Source organism: Quercus suber, unplaced genomic scaffold (genome assembly GCF_002906115.3).
Source record: "Quercus suber isolate HL8 unplaced genomic scaffold, Cork oak 2.0 scaffold_348, whole genome shotgun sequence".
NCBI classification, from domain to species: Eukaryota; Viridiplantae; Streptophyta; class Magnoliopsida; order Fagales; family Fagaceae; genus Quercus; species Quercus suber.
The window spans coordinates 607,400-627,467 of record NW_027069800.1 but is presented as its reverse complement, the minus strand read 5'-3'; the positions used below and the strand labels follow the sequence as shown (position 1 = coordinate 627,467).

Sequence of the window (20,068 nt, the reverse complement as noted above, 5' to 3'; positions counted from 1 at the left end):
CACCTTAAAGAATCTTCCCCCCACGCAACCGTCCAAACAAAGAAAGAAACTCAACATGGAGCATTCACACCCCTAAATACTTTTCCAAGGAAAAATAATAGGAGAAGATCCCCTCAGAGCACTATAAAAAGAAGGAATGTCGAAATCTCCACTTTTCTTCAACACTTCAACTCCACCTCTATTGATCCCTATTCACATTTGAAGAAATATGAAGCTTCAACTTGTGAAAAAAAACCCCTACTAACTCCACCTCCCAATCATTAAACCCACATTGGAATCACACATCCCAACTGCGTCTTTCCCCCATATTTTGTCTCACCAACACATCCTCCACCAACGCCTCTCTATTTGAAGTAATTGCAATTAATAGCGGAAAAGTCAATTTCAGAGGCTGATTTCCACACCACTGATCATGCCAAAACTGTACCCTATCCCCTAAACCAACCTCAAACCGAATATACTAGGAAAACCCCTCCCACCCAATCCTAATACTCCTCCACAAGCCACAACCATGTGAAGCCCTACCCCACTTCAAACACCAACCCCACCTTATCCACCCCAAACTTTGAAACTACTACATGCCTCCATGATCAATTTAGACACAGGACAACCAGAACAAAATGAAACAACAAGAAAATAAAGGGATATAACGTAGGAGTCAGCACCTATGCCTAGTTTGAAGTCAGCACCAAGCAGAAAAACCACTAGGAGTCAGCACTTAGGGTAGACCTAGAATTAGCACCAGACCAAAGAGACCAAATGACCATTCTTTACATTCATCAAAATATCAACTATCTCCACAATGATACAATAGGTTGCTTATAAAGAATTGCTAAACCCTAGTTCTAATTAGCGTAGAAAACCCTAATTGCCTTATTACAAAAATAACCTTGCTTCCATTTTTTTTTTTTTTTGATAGGTAATAAAAGTTTTATTGATAGCGAAAATGCAATGTGTTTACAATTGTAAACACACAGTAAAGAAAGAATACAAACAAATCAAATAGCAACTAACAGAAATAAGGAAATCAGAGAAGGAAATACAATGTGTGAGGCCCCAAATACGAGACTACTCAAACAAAGTCCTAGCTAGCGATGTCTTCAACAGTTCAATAGGTCCCTCAATGTCCTCAAAAGTTTAGGCATTGCATTCCTTCCATACTAACCACATAAGACAAGCCGGTACCATATTCCAAACATTTGAAGAATAATTCCCTAACCAATTCCTCCAAGCGAAAAGAATAAAGAACTGTATACGGCATCACCTACTGAACCCCAAACATAAGGAAAACCTCACTCCACAAAGCATGAGCAAACTTGCATAGGAGTAAAAGGTAATCCACAGTTTTCTCATCACACCGACAAAGACAACACCAATTAACAAGAGGCAAGTTTTTCTTAACAAGGTTATCTATGGTAAGAATCCAATTCCTAGCAGCAGCCCATAAAAAGAAAGCCACCCTTTTAGATACCTTAATACACTAAATGTTTTGCCCAGAGAAAGAATTAAAAGGGGCTTTTAATAAAGAACTACAAAAGGAGCGCACATCAAAAACACCACTACGATTCAACTGCCAAATCAGAACATCATCACCCTCCCCCCTCGGTATTCTGGCAGAAACATGCTCAAAAAGAGTAAAATCTCCCCGTTTTCCTAGTCATTAAATTCACAACGGAAAAGTAGGTTCCAACTCCTACTTCCCCCATCTAGTGCATATAAAATCAGATCAGAAATCAAAGCTTCTTGAACCACAGCACAAACAAACAGTTCTGGATATAACCTTGCTTCCAAATTAAAATACTAATAGCCCAATAAACTAATAGGACCTAAAACATAAAAATATAATTGACTTGCAAACATAAATTTTTTTTTTTTGATAGGTAATCAGAGAACTAAATAATACTAGATAAAAATCTTCTTGTGTCTCCCACGTCAGATTCTCCTCAACCCCAAAACGCCACCATTTCCCTAATAAAACTTTGTTGAAGGTAGTGATCTTCCTTATCCCTAGTCCACCACACTCAACAAGAGAACACACCTTAAACGGAGAATGTTACTCAACAACAGGAAAAATTTTAGTTTAACTCTTAAACCAATGGAATCTCACATTTCCAAAATAATCGTTATTTATTTATTTAAACGATTCAACTGCCAAATCAGAACATCATCACCCTCCCCCCTCGGTATTCTGGCAGAAACATGCTCAAAAAGAGTAAAATCTCCCCGTTTTCCTAGTCATTAAATTCACAACGGAAAAGTAGGTTCCAACTCCTACTTCCCCCATCTAGTGCATATAAAATCAGATCAGAAATCAAAGCTTCTTGAACCACAGCACAAACAAACAGTTCTGGATATAACCTTGCTTCCAAATTAAAATACTAATAGCCCAATAAACTAATAGGACCTAAAACATAAAAATATAATTGACTTGCAAACATAAATTTTTTTTTTTTGATAGGTAATCAGAGAACTAAATAATACTAGATAAAAATCTTCTTGTGTCTCCCACGTCAGATTCTCCTCAACCCCAAAACGCCACCATTTCCCTAATAAAACTTTGTTGAAGGTAGTGATCTTCCTTATCCCTAGTCCACCACACTCAACAAGAGAACACACCTTAAACGGAGAATGTTACTCAACAACAGGAAAAATTTTAGTTTAACTCTTAAACCAATGGAATCTCACATTTCCAAAATAATCGTTATTTATTTATTTAAGTAACAAGATTTATTAATATCAAAAAGGGGACACCCTAGTGCACAAGAAGAGTACAAGGGTCAACAAATCAAATACAAAAATTACATGAATCAAGCAAATCAAGAAGAGAAGAAAATGATTGGTTTTGCAAAGCTGACAACCAATCCAATAAGATTCTAAAGAAAAATGACCTAAGGTATGGAAATTTTCAAAAGAATCGTTCTCATTTACCTTTGCTAGATTTCTCCATTCCCACATAGAAAGGTCGTGTCCTAAATTCCTAGCCAACACCCAAAAAAAACCCAAATCCTTGTTGCAAAAATATTGCTAGGGCTGGTTTGCTAGTTTCAGATTTCATTATCTCTTTCAGGTGGGTATGGTCAGGGGCTCTGATTAAAATCTGTGTAAGATAATGGGGTTGGGCCATGAACCTAGGCGTATGGTAAGCTTATCAATTGCGTACTCTCTGTCCTCATCATATTGATTAATTACAAGAAGAATACAGTAATTTTTCTGCAAAAGAAAACCAATGGACTACACTCGAATTGATGTAGCGACCCTCTACCTTTAGGCCAGCCAACCAACCCCCTCTACAATTAAGACTGACAACCAGCCACTCTCTACAAGCCAAACAGCCAGCCACTCTTTCTGACCTCTTAGGGCAGCCAGCCAGCCCCTTATTTTGACTTCTTAGATCTGCCATATATCCTCGATAATTTCAGCTTTGACTTATGTTGTGATAGCCTGTCTAGATGTAACTATTAGCTAGTTTATTCCCTAGTAGTTAAAGATTATAAATAGACTTTTTATGTAAGAGCAGACTTGGGAATGCCGTTGGACACCCCATACAAAACAGCATCTATGTGGAATCCTATATTGGAAAGGATGGAGAAAAAACTCTCAGGTTGGAAGCGTCTTTATTTATCAAAGGGGGGTAGACTTACCCTGTTGAAGAGCACTCTTTCTAGCCTTCCTACGTACAATCTATCATTATTTGTCATCCCTGTAGCTGTGGCTGATAGATAGGAGCATATTCAGAGAAATTTTTTATGGGGATCTTCAGAGGAGTGTTTCAAATATCCTTTGGTGGCTTGGGAGAAGGTGTGTTTACCGATAGATAAGGGGGGTTTGGTGATCAGGAAGTTAGTGCTTTTTAATAAAGCCTTGTTAGGGAAATGGTTATGGAGGTTTGGACAAGAAGGCACTCATCTTTGGAGCAGGGTTATTGCAACTAAATATGGAGAGGGTCAAGGGGGGTGGACTACTAAAATATGTAGAAGGGCCCATGGATGTGGTCTGTGGCGTGGTATGCATGATGGTTGGGAAAAATTCTCCAAATATGTGGCCCTAGTGGTGGGTGATGACACTCATATCCTTTTTTTGGCATGATAAGTGGGTGGGATATAACTCACTTAAAAGGCTCTATCCTCAGTTATATGTGTGTTCTAATGACAAGGAAGCTTGCATTTCTAATGTATTATGCTTTTAGGAGGGTGGAAACGATAGAATTTGGAATTTGAGATTCCATAGGGATTTTCATGAAAGGGAATTAGAGGCTGCCTTCTCTTTCCTTGAGTTCATTCAATCTCGAATCCCTAGGGGTGGTGGGAGTGACACTTCTCATTGGTGTCTCAAAGGGAATGGCAAGTTTGATACCCGGTCCTATTACCATAACATGAGGGGTGCAGTTGCCTCCAATTTTCCATGGAAGGGTGTTTGGAAAGCTAAGATCCCTACGAGGGTGGCATTTTTTGTGTGGACAACGGTTTACGGGCAGATCCTTACATTGGATAATCTTATGCGTACGGGGCACATTTTGGTGAATTGGTGCTGTATGTGCCATCGGAATGAGGAAACTGTAGATCATCTCCTCCTCCATTGTCCTGTAGCTCACTCTTTGTGGGTTTATATGTTTCAGATCTTTGGGACCCAATGGGTCATGCCAGGCTCTGTGGAAAGCTTGGTATATTGTTGGAGCTTTTGGTTGGGAAAATTTAATTCAAACATTTGGAATATGGTTCCTGGCTGTTTGATGTGGATTGTTTGGACGGAAAGAAATCGGCACTCTTTTGAGGATACCGAGATATCATTGGCTCAATTACAAGCTCTATGCCAAAAGACTTTATTTGATTGATCTAGGTGTTGGGGCTTTTCGGATTGTTCCACTATCATGGAGTTTATTTCTTCTCTTAATATTGCACTTTAAGTTTTTTCTTGCTGTTTGTTGCTGTTCGTTTGTTTGTTGCATATCCTTGTGTTCACCATCATGAATAGTATTTGCTTTCTTCTGTTTTACTGTTTGTTTAATAATACTCTTATTACCTATCAAAAAAAAGGTTTTTTGATATAAACTTAACTTAGTTTCAAACCAGGACAGAAACTCAGTTTCTCCAGTTATTTTCTCTATCTAGATGTAATTATTATTATTATTATTATTATTTTTTTAAATTTTTTTCAAGACTATTTTACTTACTTTGTTCATTAGCCTTGTTTGTGAGCCTAATAAAAGTCAAGCTTATGTTTGCTCAAGCTTGAGCTTGTTTGATTATTTTCAAAAAAGATGTCATCTAGTGCGCCTTTGAGCTTAGAGTGGCTCATAAGCTACAAGGCTTATTTGTAGTGCCAAGGAAAATTCCCCTATAGAATGAACAAAGACAATAAGATGAAACAATAAACAAAAAGGATAGATTTTTTTTTTACCTTAAATACTTGCAGTCAGGAGAGACAGTCCCTATAAAGTGTTGACAGACATACTGGTATAGCCTCCAAGCATCTTTGCCCAGCATATCCTCAGTTGCTGACTGCATTGGGGTAATAGGAGGATGGTCACCTGCATCGGATCCCAATCGTGGTTTATGATACCCATTGGCAAGTAATCTCTGTACATCATTGCCCCATATTGTGTTATTTGCTAGTGCACCAAGTGTGCCTCTGAAGTCAAATGAAGAAGGATAGGCTGTGCTCTCTGTGCGTGGATAACTAGATGAAGATCATATGAAAATTATTAGCAGTTAGGTTCCAAACATTGAACAATAAACAATTAAGAAACTAATAATATGCTGAACCATATCAATTTTATTTAAGACATTGCAGCATATTCTGTCACAAATCTTATTTTTATGTTCTCCAATAAGGAAAATTCCACAAATAAAATTTTAATATCTGCTTTACTTTCTGAGTATTTCCCGTAGAATATATATCATATACAACATATATATGCCTTCACAATGGGAAAAAGATTACTACAAGACCTTATAAATCCTTGAGTGTACAAGCGTTCAGCCAGTTGCATAGCCATTTGGGGTCCAAAGCCCATGCCACTTGAAGCAACCTGGATAAATTAAAGCAAGGTACTTGAATTATCCCCAAGTTCAGAAATATTCTTGTACAAACTAAGCAAGTTAGTTTTGTTTCTCAAATTCACAAAGAATATTCTAGGGGGAACTTTCACATATTAAACGAGTTAACCAGGCTTATAAAATTAAAAAGCAGTTTTAATTTTATCACGATAAAAAAATATATTATTTAAAATGATAAAACACGTTACTTCTGACGGGGTCATAGATGAACTTTAACAACTGTAAAAGTTTTCTTTTTTTGGATAAGTAACAAATGTAAAAGATTGTAGTTGATCAATTTCCAGAATATGCTCATTGTTGTTTTCTAACTCAGACTTTAGCATCATGAATTTTCTAACACATGTGAACCTCTTAAAAGATGCTCTCGAGTTTAATGGAAGGTGGGTACATGGTTTCTGATCAAGATAAGAAATAACAGTGGAATGACAATCTCTCATTTGCTCTTCATTAATGATTAATATATATATATATTTTGTCTTGCGATATTGGTCCTGAAAGTTAAGAATTATAATTCTGTTCTTTTGAAGTAGTTTCAAGCCTCAGGATAAACTCGAGTAGAATAAGTTGGCATTGGTGGGTACAAGAGTATAGTTGTTAAAAATCTGGCTGGGGTCTTAAGGTGTAAGGTGAGCAATTGCCCATGAACTATTCTGGACAGACTTTGGGTTCCTCATTTAAAGTTCATGCGGTGTCGGATAATATCATCAAAAAGATAGGAGAACAAATGTAGGTTGTCAGAATTATATTTGTTGAAGAGGATTACACTACCATGTATTTCCTTATCTGATTTACCACACCTGCCCATGTAGCCAATAGATTAAAAGTACATGATACAGCGAAGATAACTTAGGTCTATTGTAGAAGAAGGGTTTAAGAATAAATTTCAGCAACAAACTAGATTAGTGAAGAAAAAAAATAGTAGGATTGAAAATTGAACGACCTTTTCTTTTCTTTTCTTTTTTCTTTTTTTGTAAGTTAAATAATGAAAAAAGTTATGACCAGCTCACTATGACAAGCACTCCAAAACCTAAAAGAATTACAAAATTATGCCAAAGAGAGTGATTCTTTGAAATTTAGTAAAGAGGTACGATCTATCTATGAGACCCCACACACAGGACCAATCCAACAAAGTTCGATGTAGTATGTCTTCAAGCTGGTTCTTTGAATTGACTTTATCTTCAAAGACCCAATTATTGCACTCCTTCCACAATAGCCACATCAGATATAACTATGCAAAATTCCAAATCACCAGATGGTACTTCACAAACCAATTTCTCCACCTAGATAAAAAAAGATCAGCCACTAACCTTGGTAGCACCCAATGGATCCCAAACAATCTAAAAACCTAACTCCATAATTCAAAAGTAACCTCACAATGGATTTTTTTTTTTTTTGATAAGTAAGAAAGGAATATATTCAAAAGCTGCCTTATGCATAAAAAGAACAAAGCAGACCAAAAATTACAAGGAAGAACAAAAAAACAAAGAAAAAAATTAATTACAAAAAATGAGAGAACTAAGGAATAAAGGGAGAGAATCACTGGATGTGAGTCCCCATGCCGAAGACTAGTCAAACAGAGAACCACTAAAAGAAGCAAGCAACTAGTATCCGAAACTATCCATGTCCTCAAAAGTCCGCCGATTATGCTCCCTCCAAATACACCACATTTAACACAACGGAACCAAATTCCAAATGTTAGACGAGTACTTCCCCAACCAATTCCAACAACAAAACAGAATATCTGGAACCGTTCTTGGTAAGACCCATGAAATCCCAAAAGATCTAAAAACAAAGCTCCATAACCAATGAGTCTTCTCACAGTGAAGCAGCAAATGATCTACAGTCTCCCCACAACAACGACACGAAACGCACCAATCAACAAAATCAAAAACCCTATGCCTCAAATTATCACCTGTAAGAATCTTATCCCAAGCTACAGTCCAAACAAAAAAAGAAACACATCGAGGGGCCTTAACTTTCCAAATACCTTTCCAAGAAAAGACAACGAAAGAAGAATCTCTCAACTCAGTATAAAACAAACGGATGTCAAAATCCCCATTCCTCTTCAACTTCCATCTCATATGATCCCCATTATCTGTTGAAGGTATATTGGATTCCAAGATATGAAGGAAATCCATCACTACATTCAACTCCCAATCATTTAGATCCTGAGTGAGACACACAGCCAAACTTCTCCTTTCCCTCGCTTCCTACCTTGCCAAGGAAAAGTCAACTAAGGCCTCTCTATTTGTGGCAATTTCATACAGAAACGAGAAAGTTAGTTGGAGAGATTGATTCACAAACCACCAATCTTGCCAAATTTCACTCTATTCCCCACCCCAATTTCAAACTAAGTATTTTTACTAAAATCCTCCCAACCCATACGAATACCTCTCCATAAACCACACCCATGTACAACCCTACCTAGCTTAGAAGCCCATCCCCCCACTATTCCCAAACTTCGAAGCTACCACCCTCCTTCATAGCCATTTCCCTAGTAAGGCTTTTTTATTTAAGGTAGTTACTTTCCTTGTTCCTAAACTACCATTGTCCATAGGTGCACACACTTTGTTCCATCCTAGTAAGTGATGTACTGTCTCCCCACTACAACAGCACATAGAGCACCACCCAACTAAGGTAAGACTCCGCTTAATAAAAATAAATTATCACATGTAAGGATCTTCCCCATGCAGCTGTTCAAACAAAGAACGAGACCCGCTTCGGGGCCTTAGTACACCAAATGCTCTTCCATTCTTTTTTATTTCATTAGATATAGTCAATTTTATATTAAGGGGCAAATCTACAATTTTCAGAATTCCTGCAAATTAAGGGTATTTTGGTAGTTTAATTGTGTCTAGAATTTTGTTGAAGATCCTAGGTATCTTAGGTTTTATGTTCTTTGAGTCCAAGTTAGTCTTTTCTTAAGTTTTTAGTTTACTAGTCAAACTCAAAGTCATAATCAAGAGAGTCAATTTCATGCCAGAGACTGATTAAATTTGGCCAAGAAAACAAAATATTTCGGTACCAATTCATACCGGTGTACCGTTTTGAGGTTATTGCTCTCTCTCTCTCTCTCTCCATATATACATGTGTGTGTGTGCACGCGCCTGTATTTATATATGTATGTATTTATTTATTTATTTATAAACTTATAATTTAAATTTCACATATGTTATAAGCCCAAATACATCAACCTAATATATTCGCTTAAATAACATGTTTTATAACAATTTTTTAATTATTTTTTAATGTACCAGCTGAAATACATACCCAAAAATCTTCATTATAACCGGTACAAGTTGGTACATCTCAATATTTTATCCGGTAGATTTTAAATAAGTGCCGGTTTAATGGCCGGTACAGAATATACCGCCAATTCTAGTACCAATACGATATTAACTACCTTACTCATAAATCATAATACTACTAATACAAGAAAGACTCCTATAAAAATTTATAATAATAATAATAATAATATAAATAAATAAACAACAAACTAGTACATGAAATACCCGCACTTTTGAGGATGTTGAAAAATCTGCTGATTTTTTAAGTCTTTGCTAGTTAGGACATTGTCTGGGTGGACTCATATTTGAGGTTTTACACAATGTATTTCCATTTTTGATTTCGTGCAATCTACTTCTGTTTGATTTGTTTGTATTTGTTTCTAATACAATTTGTTCATCATCATGAACATGATGTACTTTTTTTTAACGAAAATATCTATTACCTATCAAAAAAAAGAAAAAAAAGAAAGAAAGAGTCTATATACATTTGTGTTCAATTTACTCAAAGAGAGATGGAATTGATTAATAAAATTATTGAGTGTTTTGAGCATTGAGACATGTTAGCATTTGGGTGTTATTTTCTCCATTTCTCTTTTGTCTTTTCTTCTTCTCTTTATTGTGTTACTAATCACAGGTACTGTTTATACAGCCCCTGAACACAATAAAATCCTCTCTATTCCTTCGTCCATACAACCCCAAATCAAGCCCTTTCTTTACCTATCAAAACCCTAAAACCCTACATACTTCTACCAAATTGCCATCAAATAACTCACCAAGCATCTTTTAATTCTTAACACAACCTCATAAACCTTTATTCAACAATTACAATTCCAAAACCATACATCTACAATCACTGCTATCCCTACCACAAGCATACATAGACAAATTCTCCAATTTGTCATATGTCAACCTAGACTTGAACAAGTTCTCAAAAAATATTTATGAATTTAAGATATGCAGGCAAATATTGACACATGTATAGCTAACATATAGCTGCATCCAACTTACGTCAAGTGTCCCTGGATTACAGCATACCCCCCATTTTTGGTCATAATGGGAAACCCTGTTTATCATACAGGTGCAGCTACCATAAGGAAGATAATCAAGCAACATCATATATTTGGGTTTCCCTACAACTTTTGGAAGTGTGGGCATGCTAATATACCCCTCAAATGCACTTTTTTTTTTGGGGCTAAGAATATACCCTCAAATACATTTAAATCAGATGTATGTACTTCTTTTCCCTTTTAATAATTTGATAGTTGGGGAAGAGTGGGATTTAAACCCTAGACATCTCCGTTGGAAACACCAAGAAGTGCCAATTAATCAAATGTATGTACTAAATGTACATATGTAAGTCTCTATGTATGCATATGAGGATGTGAATGTGTATGCCTGCATGCACGTGTAGGCATATTACAGCCAAGAAACTTGAGCAGCAATCTCATTGTACCTCCCACTTGCCCAAGCCAAGACATGGCTGATATATTTTTTATTCACATTCCCTTCACAACAAACAGCACGTTTAAAACACATATGTCACTCACATTTAACTGTTAATGCAATAAGGAAACCTCTGTTCCTAGATACTATAGTAATCAATCTCTTATCATTTTCCTCATGGGAAATATTTGTTGGGTTGTATATCATTGATAAGCTGGTTAAGAACATATCTGGCTTGTAAAGCACACATCTCAAACCCATATGCTAAAAACATTCTGATCTGCCCAATGTAATATTAATTTCCAATCCAAATGATATTAGACAATAAAAGACAAGTCAATTTGCAAAATTTTCTGACCTTCAGAAGATTCACTGTATTAAGACCAGCAGGCCGACTTTTGCTTTCCTGTTTTTCTGATATTTCAGTAACTTCTAAAATTCCATCTTCCATTATTAACTTTTGAAACATCGTAGCAACCTGCAACATGTACAAGTATAACTCATATTATGTTTGCCAAAAGTAAAGAAAGAGAACTGCAAAGCTAACACAAATAAGGGCTCACATCTAAGTCGAACAACTTGTCACGCTCCCATTCTAGCTGAAGTTCATAACCATTTTGTATCATGTAAGGTCGCAAAGCCCAAAACTTCTCTGGCTTAAAAGTAGTTATTTGCAAATAACGCTGTACACAAAACCCAAGTGTAGGAGTCTGACATGGTCCGTAGCTGAAACAAGTAATTCATAAGCACAATTTATTGATGACTGAAATTAAAATTAGAACGCAGATAGAATTATGTCAATTAACAACATAGCTTCATGGAAATTATTTTAAACTAGCTTATAACCCATGTGCATATGCACAGGTGCAATACATACATACATAATTATATACACACACACACATACACATACCAAGTTGTGCATCCACCAACAAAAACTAAGCATCCATCCAAAATGATTCAAAGACCAACAAAGGCATCAAATAACCAAGGCAAAATACAAAGACGTGCATTTCCCCATTAGCATCCAACTTCAAAAGCAATTCAAAAGCCAATAATGGCTCACATGATTAAAAACAATCTAACACAAAATGATGGCTACAAAGACCAGAGAAATTAACAATACAATTAATGACAAGGGAAGACCAAAGAGAAAGTTCCAAGAAATAAAATTCTATAAGAAGTGCATTTCTCCAATAAAGGAGGGCAACACCATAATCTTCTACTTACATCTCTTGTAGCCTTTCATCCATCTTTCTCCCATCCTCTCCTTGTAACCATAAAATCCTTCAATCTTCAATTTCACTTTCAAGCTTAATTGTAAGTGTTCAAAATTCCAATAATCAAGTTTATAATTCCAAATTCATTATTGTGGTCTATTTTATATTTTAATTTTACTAGTTTTACATGTTTTATATATTTTTTTTTTTTTGATAGGTACATGTTTTATGGTTTTATAGTTATAGAATAGCTTAAAATACAATATTCTCTAGTTTATATCTTATTCTTTAAGTATCTCCACACACTCACGCACACAGCAGGTTTATTTTATATTTTAATTTTTACTTGTTTTACATGTTTTATAGTTCTATACTTCTATTGTTATAGAATAGTTTAAATTACAATATTCTCTAGTTTTATATCTTATTCTTTAAGTACCTCCACACACTCACACACATACCAGGTTTCTTCTAACCCACAATAATGAATTTGGAATTATAAAGTTGATTATTGAAATTTGAAACATTTAAAATAAAGTTTGAAAGTGAGAATTGAAGATTGAAGGATTTTTTTTATTACAAGAAGAGAATGGGAGAAAGATAGAAGAAATGCTATAAGAGATGTAAGCAGAACAACAGGTGGTCCTCTCCTTTGTTGAATTCCCTCCATTTCTCTTCCAATAGCAAAAGAGAAAAGCAAAAACAAGGAGCATGCATTCAGCAAAATACAAACATGGTGGACGTTCACCCTCAAAAAAGCAAAAGGAATCTACCAAGTTGTATATTAATGGCGCAGCCATAGCATTGTTAGAGAAAGAATATCCTCTTTGGAAGCCTAAGGCTAAGGCAAAGCCAAAAAAAAGTGTCCATGGTAGTTAATTTGGTTTTTATATTTTATTTGGTTATAAATTTACTAATTGGTTACTATCCAAAGAAAGTCTAAGGTGAAGGCAATGCTTTAATGAGAGCTTCAACGGCAAGCAATATTAAAAGTGAGATAACAATTGTAGGTTCAAATTGGGATAAGTCTATTGATAAGTCTCAAGATAATTCCAATCCTAAAGTGTCATACTTGTCATGGTTTTGGCCATATGTCTTTTCAATGTCCTTCAGAACCAATTGTTGTGCTCAAAAAGGATAATCCTAGTCAAGAGGCAGTCAAGGGTTCCAAGCAACTAGAACCCTAGGAAGCACAGACACAAGCACGGGTACGACATAACGATACAACAATTTCTAAAAAAACTAGGACACAACATGACAGGGATACGTATATTAATCAATTTTTAATATTAAATTTATTTTTATTTTTTATATATGGTTAAGCATTCATGGTGCGGACACCACACTATATCATATCAGAGGAGATTATCATTTATGTTACCTTTATCTTTATTTGGGTTTATCTTTAGCATTTGATTAGTATTTAAAACTGTTTAGAATTCATATTAGGTATGCATATCTTTTATCTATTGTAATTCCTGGAAGCTATATATAAAGCTCCAGATGGTTTATTTTGTATTCATACTATGATTAATATTATTCAAAGATTATTCATGCAAAGTTTACATTGTGTTTGGTGGTGAATCCAAACAACCTTAGGTGGTGAAGCCTAAGGTTTACCGTGGGACTAATCTAGGTGGGAAGCCTAGGTTGACCTGCATCAACTTTGGTATCAAAGCTAGTTTTCATGAAGCAGCATGGAGAGATCGGTGATGATAGGGTCGAAGGTTGTCAGTGACGGAGGATTTTGGCGGCAGGTTGTGTGATGGTGTCGTTCCAGTGGCGAGATCAGCGGCTGCTTGTTGGCTTTCAAACGCTGTTGTTCTCAATTTGTTGGGTTGGAGTTGTGGTTGTCATGGATCTGAAAATTTTGGGTTTTGCAACAATTGGGCAATGGTGTTGTGGTGGTTGGAATCATGGATCTTGTAATCTAGAGTCAGGCACGGATTGGGGTCACAGGCTTGGAAGAAGTAGCAAGCTTCTTTGTTGGCTAGGAAACTTTTTTGGGGATGAAAAATTCATGTGGTTAAAGTGGGTATAGACGGTGGACTGGTTCTGGTTCTGGTTCGGGCTTGCTCAAAATCTCATGGGGTAAGAACTTGAATAATGTCATATCTAATTGGTTTGTTCTTTGATGGTTGAATTGGATTGGGTTAAAACTGGTGAGATGTACGACTTATTTGGTTTGGGTTGCTGAAAGCTAGATAGATCGGATTTAGCTCTAATACCAAAGTTGATGCAAGACAACCTTAGGCTTCACCACCTAAGGTTGTTTGCATTGTGTTTGGTGGTGAATCCAAACAACCTTAGGTGGTGAAGCGCTAAGATCACCACCTAAGGTTTACCGCGGGACTAATCTAGGTGGGAAGCCTAGGTTGTCCTGCATCAATTCATTTTTCATGTAATGTTAAAAATATATCAATTTAAGAGCAATAATGGGTAATACCATAACAAAATCCAAAAAACAAAATGCACCTCAGTCATGTCCCATCATATTTCAACCCAAAAAAAAAAAAAAGGTTGTGATGTGTCCCAAATGATGTGTTCATGCTCCCTAGCTTGAACTTGAAGATGAGATTTGTGAACCCCTCAATGCTAACTGAAAAGTGAATGTTGACTTCCTAGATCAAGATGATGAGGGTATGACAGGCGTCATTCGTACGCTTCTTACTATATTTAAACAAGATGTTCAAGAGAATGAAGATTGCTATCATAGGGGAAAGAATTTTCAAAATCAAGTTAATTGCAAGGAACAAATATGTTCTTTGGCAATTGACACAGAGAGTTGTACTTTGTTTTAGGTTTTTTGGTGGGTGGAGATTTTGTGGGTTAGTTAGAGATCTCTCATCTCATCTTCGCAGATGAAACTTTGAATTTTTGTTAAGCAGTTCTAGAGCAAATTAGGCATTTGAAAGCAATTTTCGTCTGGTTTCAGATTATGTTTGGTTTAAAAATAAATTTGGGGAAATCTGAACTGGTTCCAGTTGGAGATGTACCCAATGTTAAGCTTTGGCGGGTATTTTAAGATGTAGAGTGGAATTGTTACCTCTGATTTATCTAGGTCTTCCTTTAGGTGCTACTTTCAAGGCAGCAACTATATGGATTGGTGTGCTAGAGAAATTGAAAAATTACAAAGGATTTTCTGTGGGGCGGACTAGGAGATGAGTTTAAGTATCACTTGATAAGTGGAAGACAGTTTGTGTACCGGTTCAATATGGGGGTTTGGGAGTGCATAATCTAGTTTTACTTCAATGGCTAAGTTGTTATCATCCTCAGAGGCAAACTACGTTTAAAATTTCAGTTTTACTCAACCGGTTCTAGATTGGAAGTTAGAATAGGTGGTCTCTTTTATGGACCTTATATAAATAGGAACCTGGAGAACTGAGGCGGAAAAAATGTGATGGTGGAAACTCTCTCCTAGGGGTGTTTTCAATGTTTGGTCTTATTATAGGGCCTTACAATCACCAAATTCCGTTTCTTTTCCATGGAAACCTTTGTGGAAACCAAAAGCGGCTAAATACTTAGTTTCTTTATTTGAACAACGGCACTAGGGAAAATATTAATAGTTGATAATTTAAGGAAGCGAAAAGTGGTAGTGGTGGATTGGTGTTGCATGTGCAAGAGGAATGGGAGACCATTGATCACTTACTCTAACACTGCCCAATAGCTCAATAGTAGCTCAAGAGTTGTGGAATATGGTGCGTTCACTTTTTGGGGTTTATTAAGTCATGTTGTGTATTGTGGAACTCATAGCAAGTCAGTCAGGCAAGTTTAACAGACTCAAAACTAAGGTGCTTTGGAGAATGATCCCTCACTGTCTTATGTGGGTCATTTGGAGGGAAATGATTATACGTACCTTTGAAGGGAATGAAAGATCAATTCATGAGTTGAAACTTCTCTTTTTTCAGACTTTGCTTGATTGGGCAAATGCTTCGGGTGTTTTTACTTTCATTTCTTTACCTAATATGCTTGATTTATGTACTTTCATTTTTTCTAGCAAACAGCTTATGTGCTTTTTTCCTCTATATTTTCTTACATCTTTTGTCAATGAAGTTTATTACTTATCAAAAACATATATAAATCTGACGAAGCAATGAAGAAATTGGGATTAAAATTAGAGTTCAATCTAGAACCTTATCATGTGTCACGGATCACTAACACAATTGAAGGTTGATAAATAGTGCCTAGTCACATTTGAAATTGGCAAGCTTAGGAGACTTTTATGTGTGATGTGCTTCCCCTTAAACGCTGTCACATACTTTTGGGTCAGCCATGGATATGGGAGTGCGATACACACCATGCTGGGCATATGTCAATGCTTACCCTTTTGTTGAAGGCAACAAGAAGTATACTCTCACATGTGCTAAAGACATATACTCTCACATGTGCTAAAGACATATACTCTCACATGTGCTAAAGACATGCCAATCTTGAAGTTGAAGAAGAGTGCCTTCCTTATTCAAAAAATTGTGCCTTCTGATGGCATTCTTCGTCTCACTCCTAACCCAATGAAGTCAAGCTATTTTCAGAGGGGTGAATTGATGGCACAACCATAGCAGGGTCAAAGAAAGAATATCCTCTTTGAAAGCCTAAGCTAATTCAAAGCCCAAGAATAAGTGTCCATGGTAGTTAATTAGGTTTCAATATTTTATTTGTTTAATCTAGAGTCAAGGGTATTTTTAGTAATTTTACAATTTTTTTATTCGGTTAATCTAGAGTCAAAGGTATTTTAGTAATTTTACAATTTTTGGGTATGGACCATGGGTATTATTTTATAAATAAGTAAGTTTTATTTAGTTTATGGGTCTTTATTTATGAGCTTTGGTTTAATTCAAATAGGACTTTATATATATATATATATATAGACACACACACATATATAAGTTTCTACTTAATAAGTAATAGACGGTATACATTCATAGTATTACTTAGAAGCATAATAAATTTGATTGAGTGTTTTTATATTTTCTAAGTTTAGATACATAAATTTGCATGTAAACGTAATTGACATGCGATTAGAATTTAATTTGAAGGACACTTAGCATGAAATTGGAGTGCATTAAATCTAGAAACACTTGGCTTCAAATAATGACAATTAGAATGACACTTAACACAAAATGGAGTGCAATCAAAATCTAAATTAGAGTCTTGACTGAACTCTCTCTCAGCTTCTGCTTTTATATATTATATAAGATTAAAATTCTTTTAGAAATGCTGTTAGAAAAACAGTAAACCTAGGATCTACCCAACTCATGTCCACCTGGTCTATCACCTGAGCTATAGCTAAGAAAATAATTAGTATTACACTATACATGAAGTTGACATTAAAAGGGAATGAAATCCACAAACCCAAGGCAATTAAACTGATTCCCAGAGACAATGTGTTAATAAGAATAATTCTAAACCATCAAGAATAAATACCAATGTAAACATGATATAACATAATAAAGCAACAAAACACAATGAAGATCTCCATAAAGTATTCAACTGAGACTGATAATTTAAAGTATTATGATAAATAAATAAATAAACTCACATACGTAAGCAAAAGAATCTACAGCTGGCACAACACAGTGCATCAAAGAAGGAACTCAAAAAAATATAATATTTCATAATAGATCACGCATCGATTGACAAGAAGGAAGATAAAACACAATCAAATTCTTATTTAATTAAAACATAATGTTTGAGAACTAAAACCATGTAATAATTATAAGTTCTGTGATAGATCACAGCCTCCAATGTATTTTGAATCAGACCTCAATTAGTCAGCAAACTCAAATTGAAACTTAAACTATGGAGAAAAAAAAAATTGCAACTTAAAACCGAAGTAGAATTGAAAGCCCTAAGCATATACCTATGTTTTGCCGCTTGACTTGGTTTCGTCACTTCTATCTATCCTCTAGAAGTTACTAATAAAGAAAAAAGAATCTATCCTCTAAAAGTTATTGATAAAGAAAAAATAATCCAAAGACTCCTTGCTCTGCCTTTTGTTTTTCATGAGGTAGCTCTTTGAATATACACCTTTTTACTTATCAAAAAAAAAAAAGTTTTCTCAACCCTGTTTTCAGTTTACCCATTCTATGTTTTTTTTTTTTTCTTTTTTATAGGTGTTCATCCATTCTATTTTCCATAATATAATTTCTGGCCATATCTGTAATTCACATATTTCAGGAGAATATGAGTTTTCCTGATCATTCACAAACATCAAAACAAAGAGCAAAAGCACTAAGGACAAAAGGAATATATGATGTCAGATAAATAAACTACAAAATAAAATGGGAGAGACAAAATAGAACTAACGATATGACTCTAGCATCAAGATTCCCATATTTTCCCTGGAAATAAGTAGTTTGAAATCGCGTGAATGCAACTCCAACTTTCAAATCTATCTCTTGCCGAGCATCTACAGCCAGTGCCTCATCTTCATTGGGTTCAACAAGGTTATCCATGGCCTTCAAAATGTCTTTGTCTGTAACAGAAGAGAACCGCGCACGATAAACCCTTCTTCTAGCTTCCCTCATACGAAAGCCAGTGCAATCAATAACTGCAAAAAACAATTAATGTTATTTGCAGAGGTTTTAAAGCATCCCCTGAAATAAAAGCATGACCTGAAATTTACCTGGCGTGAGCATCATGTGAATAGTAAAGGGACAGGAAAAAATACAAGTGGCTAAACGTGCAGTTTTTATCCAAACTGCCATGCATTTGTATATGCATTTTGCAGCAATTAAAGAAAATTGAGAGTAGGAACTTTTCCTGACAAGTAAGTGCTTGTTTGAGAGGAACTGACAATCAGTTTGTTAAAGATACCAATACTATTGGTCTTATCATATATTCTATTCACAGCTATCCCAAGCCTGGGAAAAGGAGAAGGGTTGCAGTAAGTTGACAGCCAGTGTAAAACTGTCACTTTATCATTAATAAATCCACTAAATATATACATTGCATAGTCCATTACTAGCGAAATGCTAACCCCGAAAAGGAAGATACTATTATGGGTTGCACCTTATGCTGTATGGGTGGAAATCTTCTAGAAAGGGTCAGAAAGTTTCTAAGGGATGAGTTGTCCCTACCACCTTTCCTATAAAATAATATTCCCAGTCTTATTGTAATCACCCATTCTATAAAGGACAAAGTTTAGTTACAAAATTAGTTGTAGTTTTAAGTTACAAACTTATTTAATACCTTTTTATTGGGGGTGAATTTTGACAAATCCATCATTGAATTACATTGTCTTCTTCTATCCTCTATACTTGCAAAATTTCAAGAAAATTAAAGATCAATAGCTATGTCATTAATAAATTTTTTAAATTACAAGTTTTTGTAATTAAAATTATGTACAAAATATAAGCTTATAGATCATATAGTAAATAATATTCGATTGGCACAAAATTTAACATGTGTATAAAGAATGTAAAGAACATGCAATTCAACGGTTAGATTTTTAAAATATGTTGTAATATTTATTTTATTAAGTGAGTTTGTAGCCTTAAGCTACAACCAATTTTGTAGCTAAACTTTGTCCTTCTATAAATGGAATGAATAGTAAGAGCCGCTCCTAACAGCTCCTCTCTCTTCTATTCTTTTCTTTTTCTTTTCCTCTTCCTTTTTATAAGTAAAAAAAAATCATTGATGAAAAAGGTTACAATAGGCTCACAATGATGAGCAGTCCATAACCTAAAAGAAAAACAAAAATTATGCACAAAAAAGAAAGTGATTCTTTGAAATCCAGGAAAGTGGTACATCTATGAAAGCCCATGCACAGGACCAATCAAACAAAGATCAAATTAGCAAGACTTCAAGCTGGTTCTTCGAACTGACTTTATCCTCAGAAAACCGCTTATTTCACTCCTTCCACAATAGCAACATCAAACAAAACAGTGCAAAATTCCAAATCGCTGAATAATGCTTCCCAAACCAATTTCTCCACCCAGATAAAAACAAGGCAACATCAAAATTTGGCAACAAATGATCTATCGTATCCCCACTACCCAAGCACATAGAACACCACCCAACTAATGTAAGACCCCGCTTGATAAGATTATCACAGGTAAGGATC

The 20,068-nt window shown here is 35.4% G+C and overlaps 1 protein-coding gene across 2 annotated transcripts in view; it reads right to left on the bottom strand.

Moving 5' to 3' along the window:
• LOC112035825 (DNA topoisomerase 3-beta) overlaps positions 1-20,068 on the bottom strand; it is a 41,563-nt gene that overhangs the window by 14,041 nt on the left and 7,454 nt on the right. For both annotated transcript variants that reach the window (XM_065759969.1, XM_065759967.1), the window contains exons 6-10: positions 18,310-18,553; positions 11,350-11,512; positions 11,145-11,264; positions 5,949-6,028; positions 5,398-5,676 (exon numbers count right to left, since the gene is read on the bottom strand). In XM_065759969.1, the coding sequence (XP_065616041.1) occupies positions 5,398-5,676; positions 5,949-6,028; positions 11,145-11,264; positions 11,350-11,512; positions 18,310-18,553 (886 nt within the window). The remainder of the gene's footprint in view (positions 1-5,397; positions 5,677-5,948; positions 6,029-11,144; positions 11,265-11,349; positions 11,513-18,309; positions 18,554-20,068) is intronic.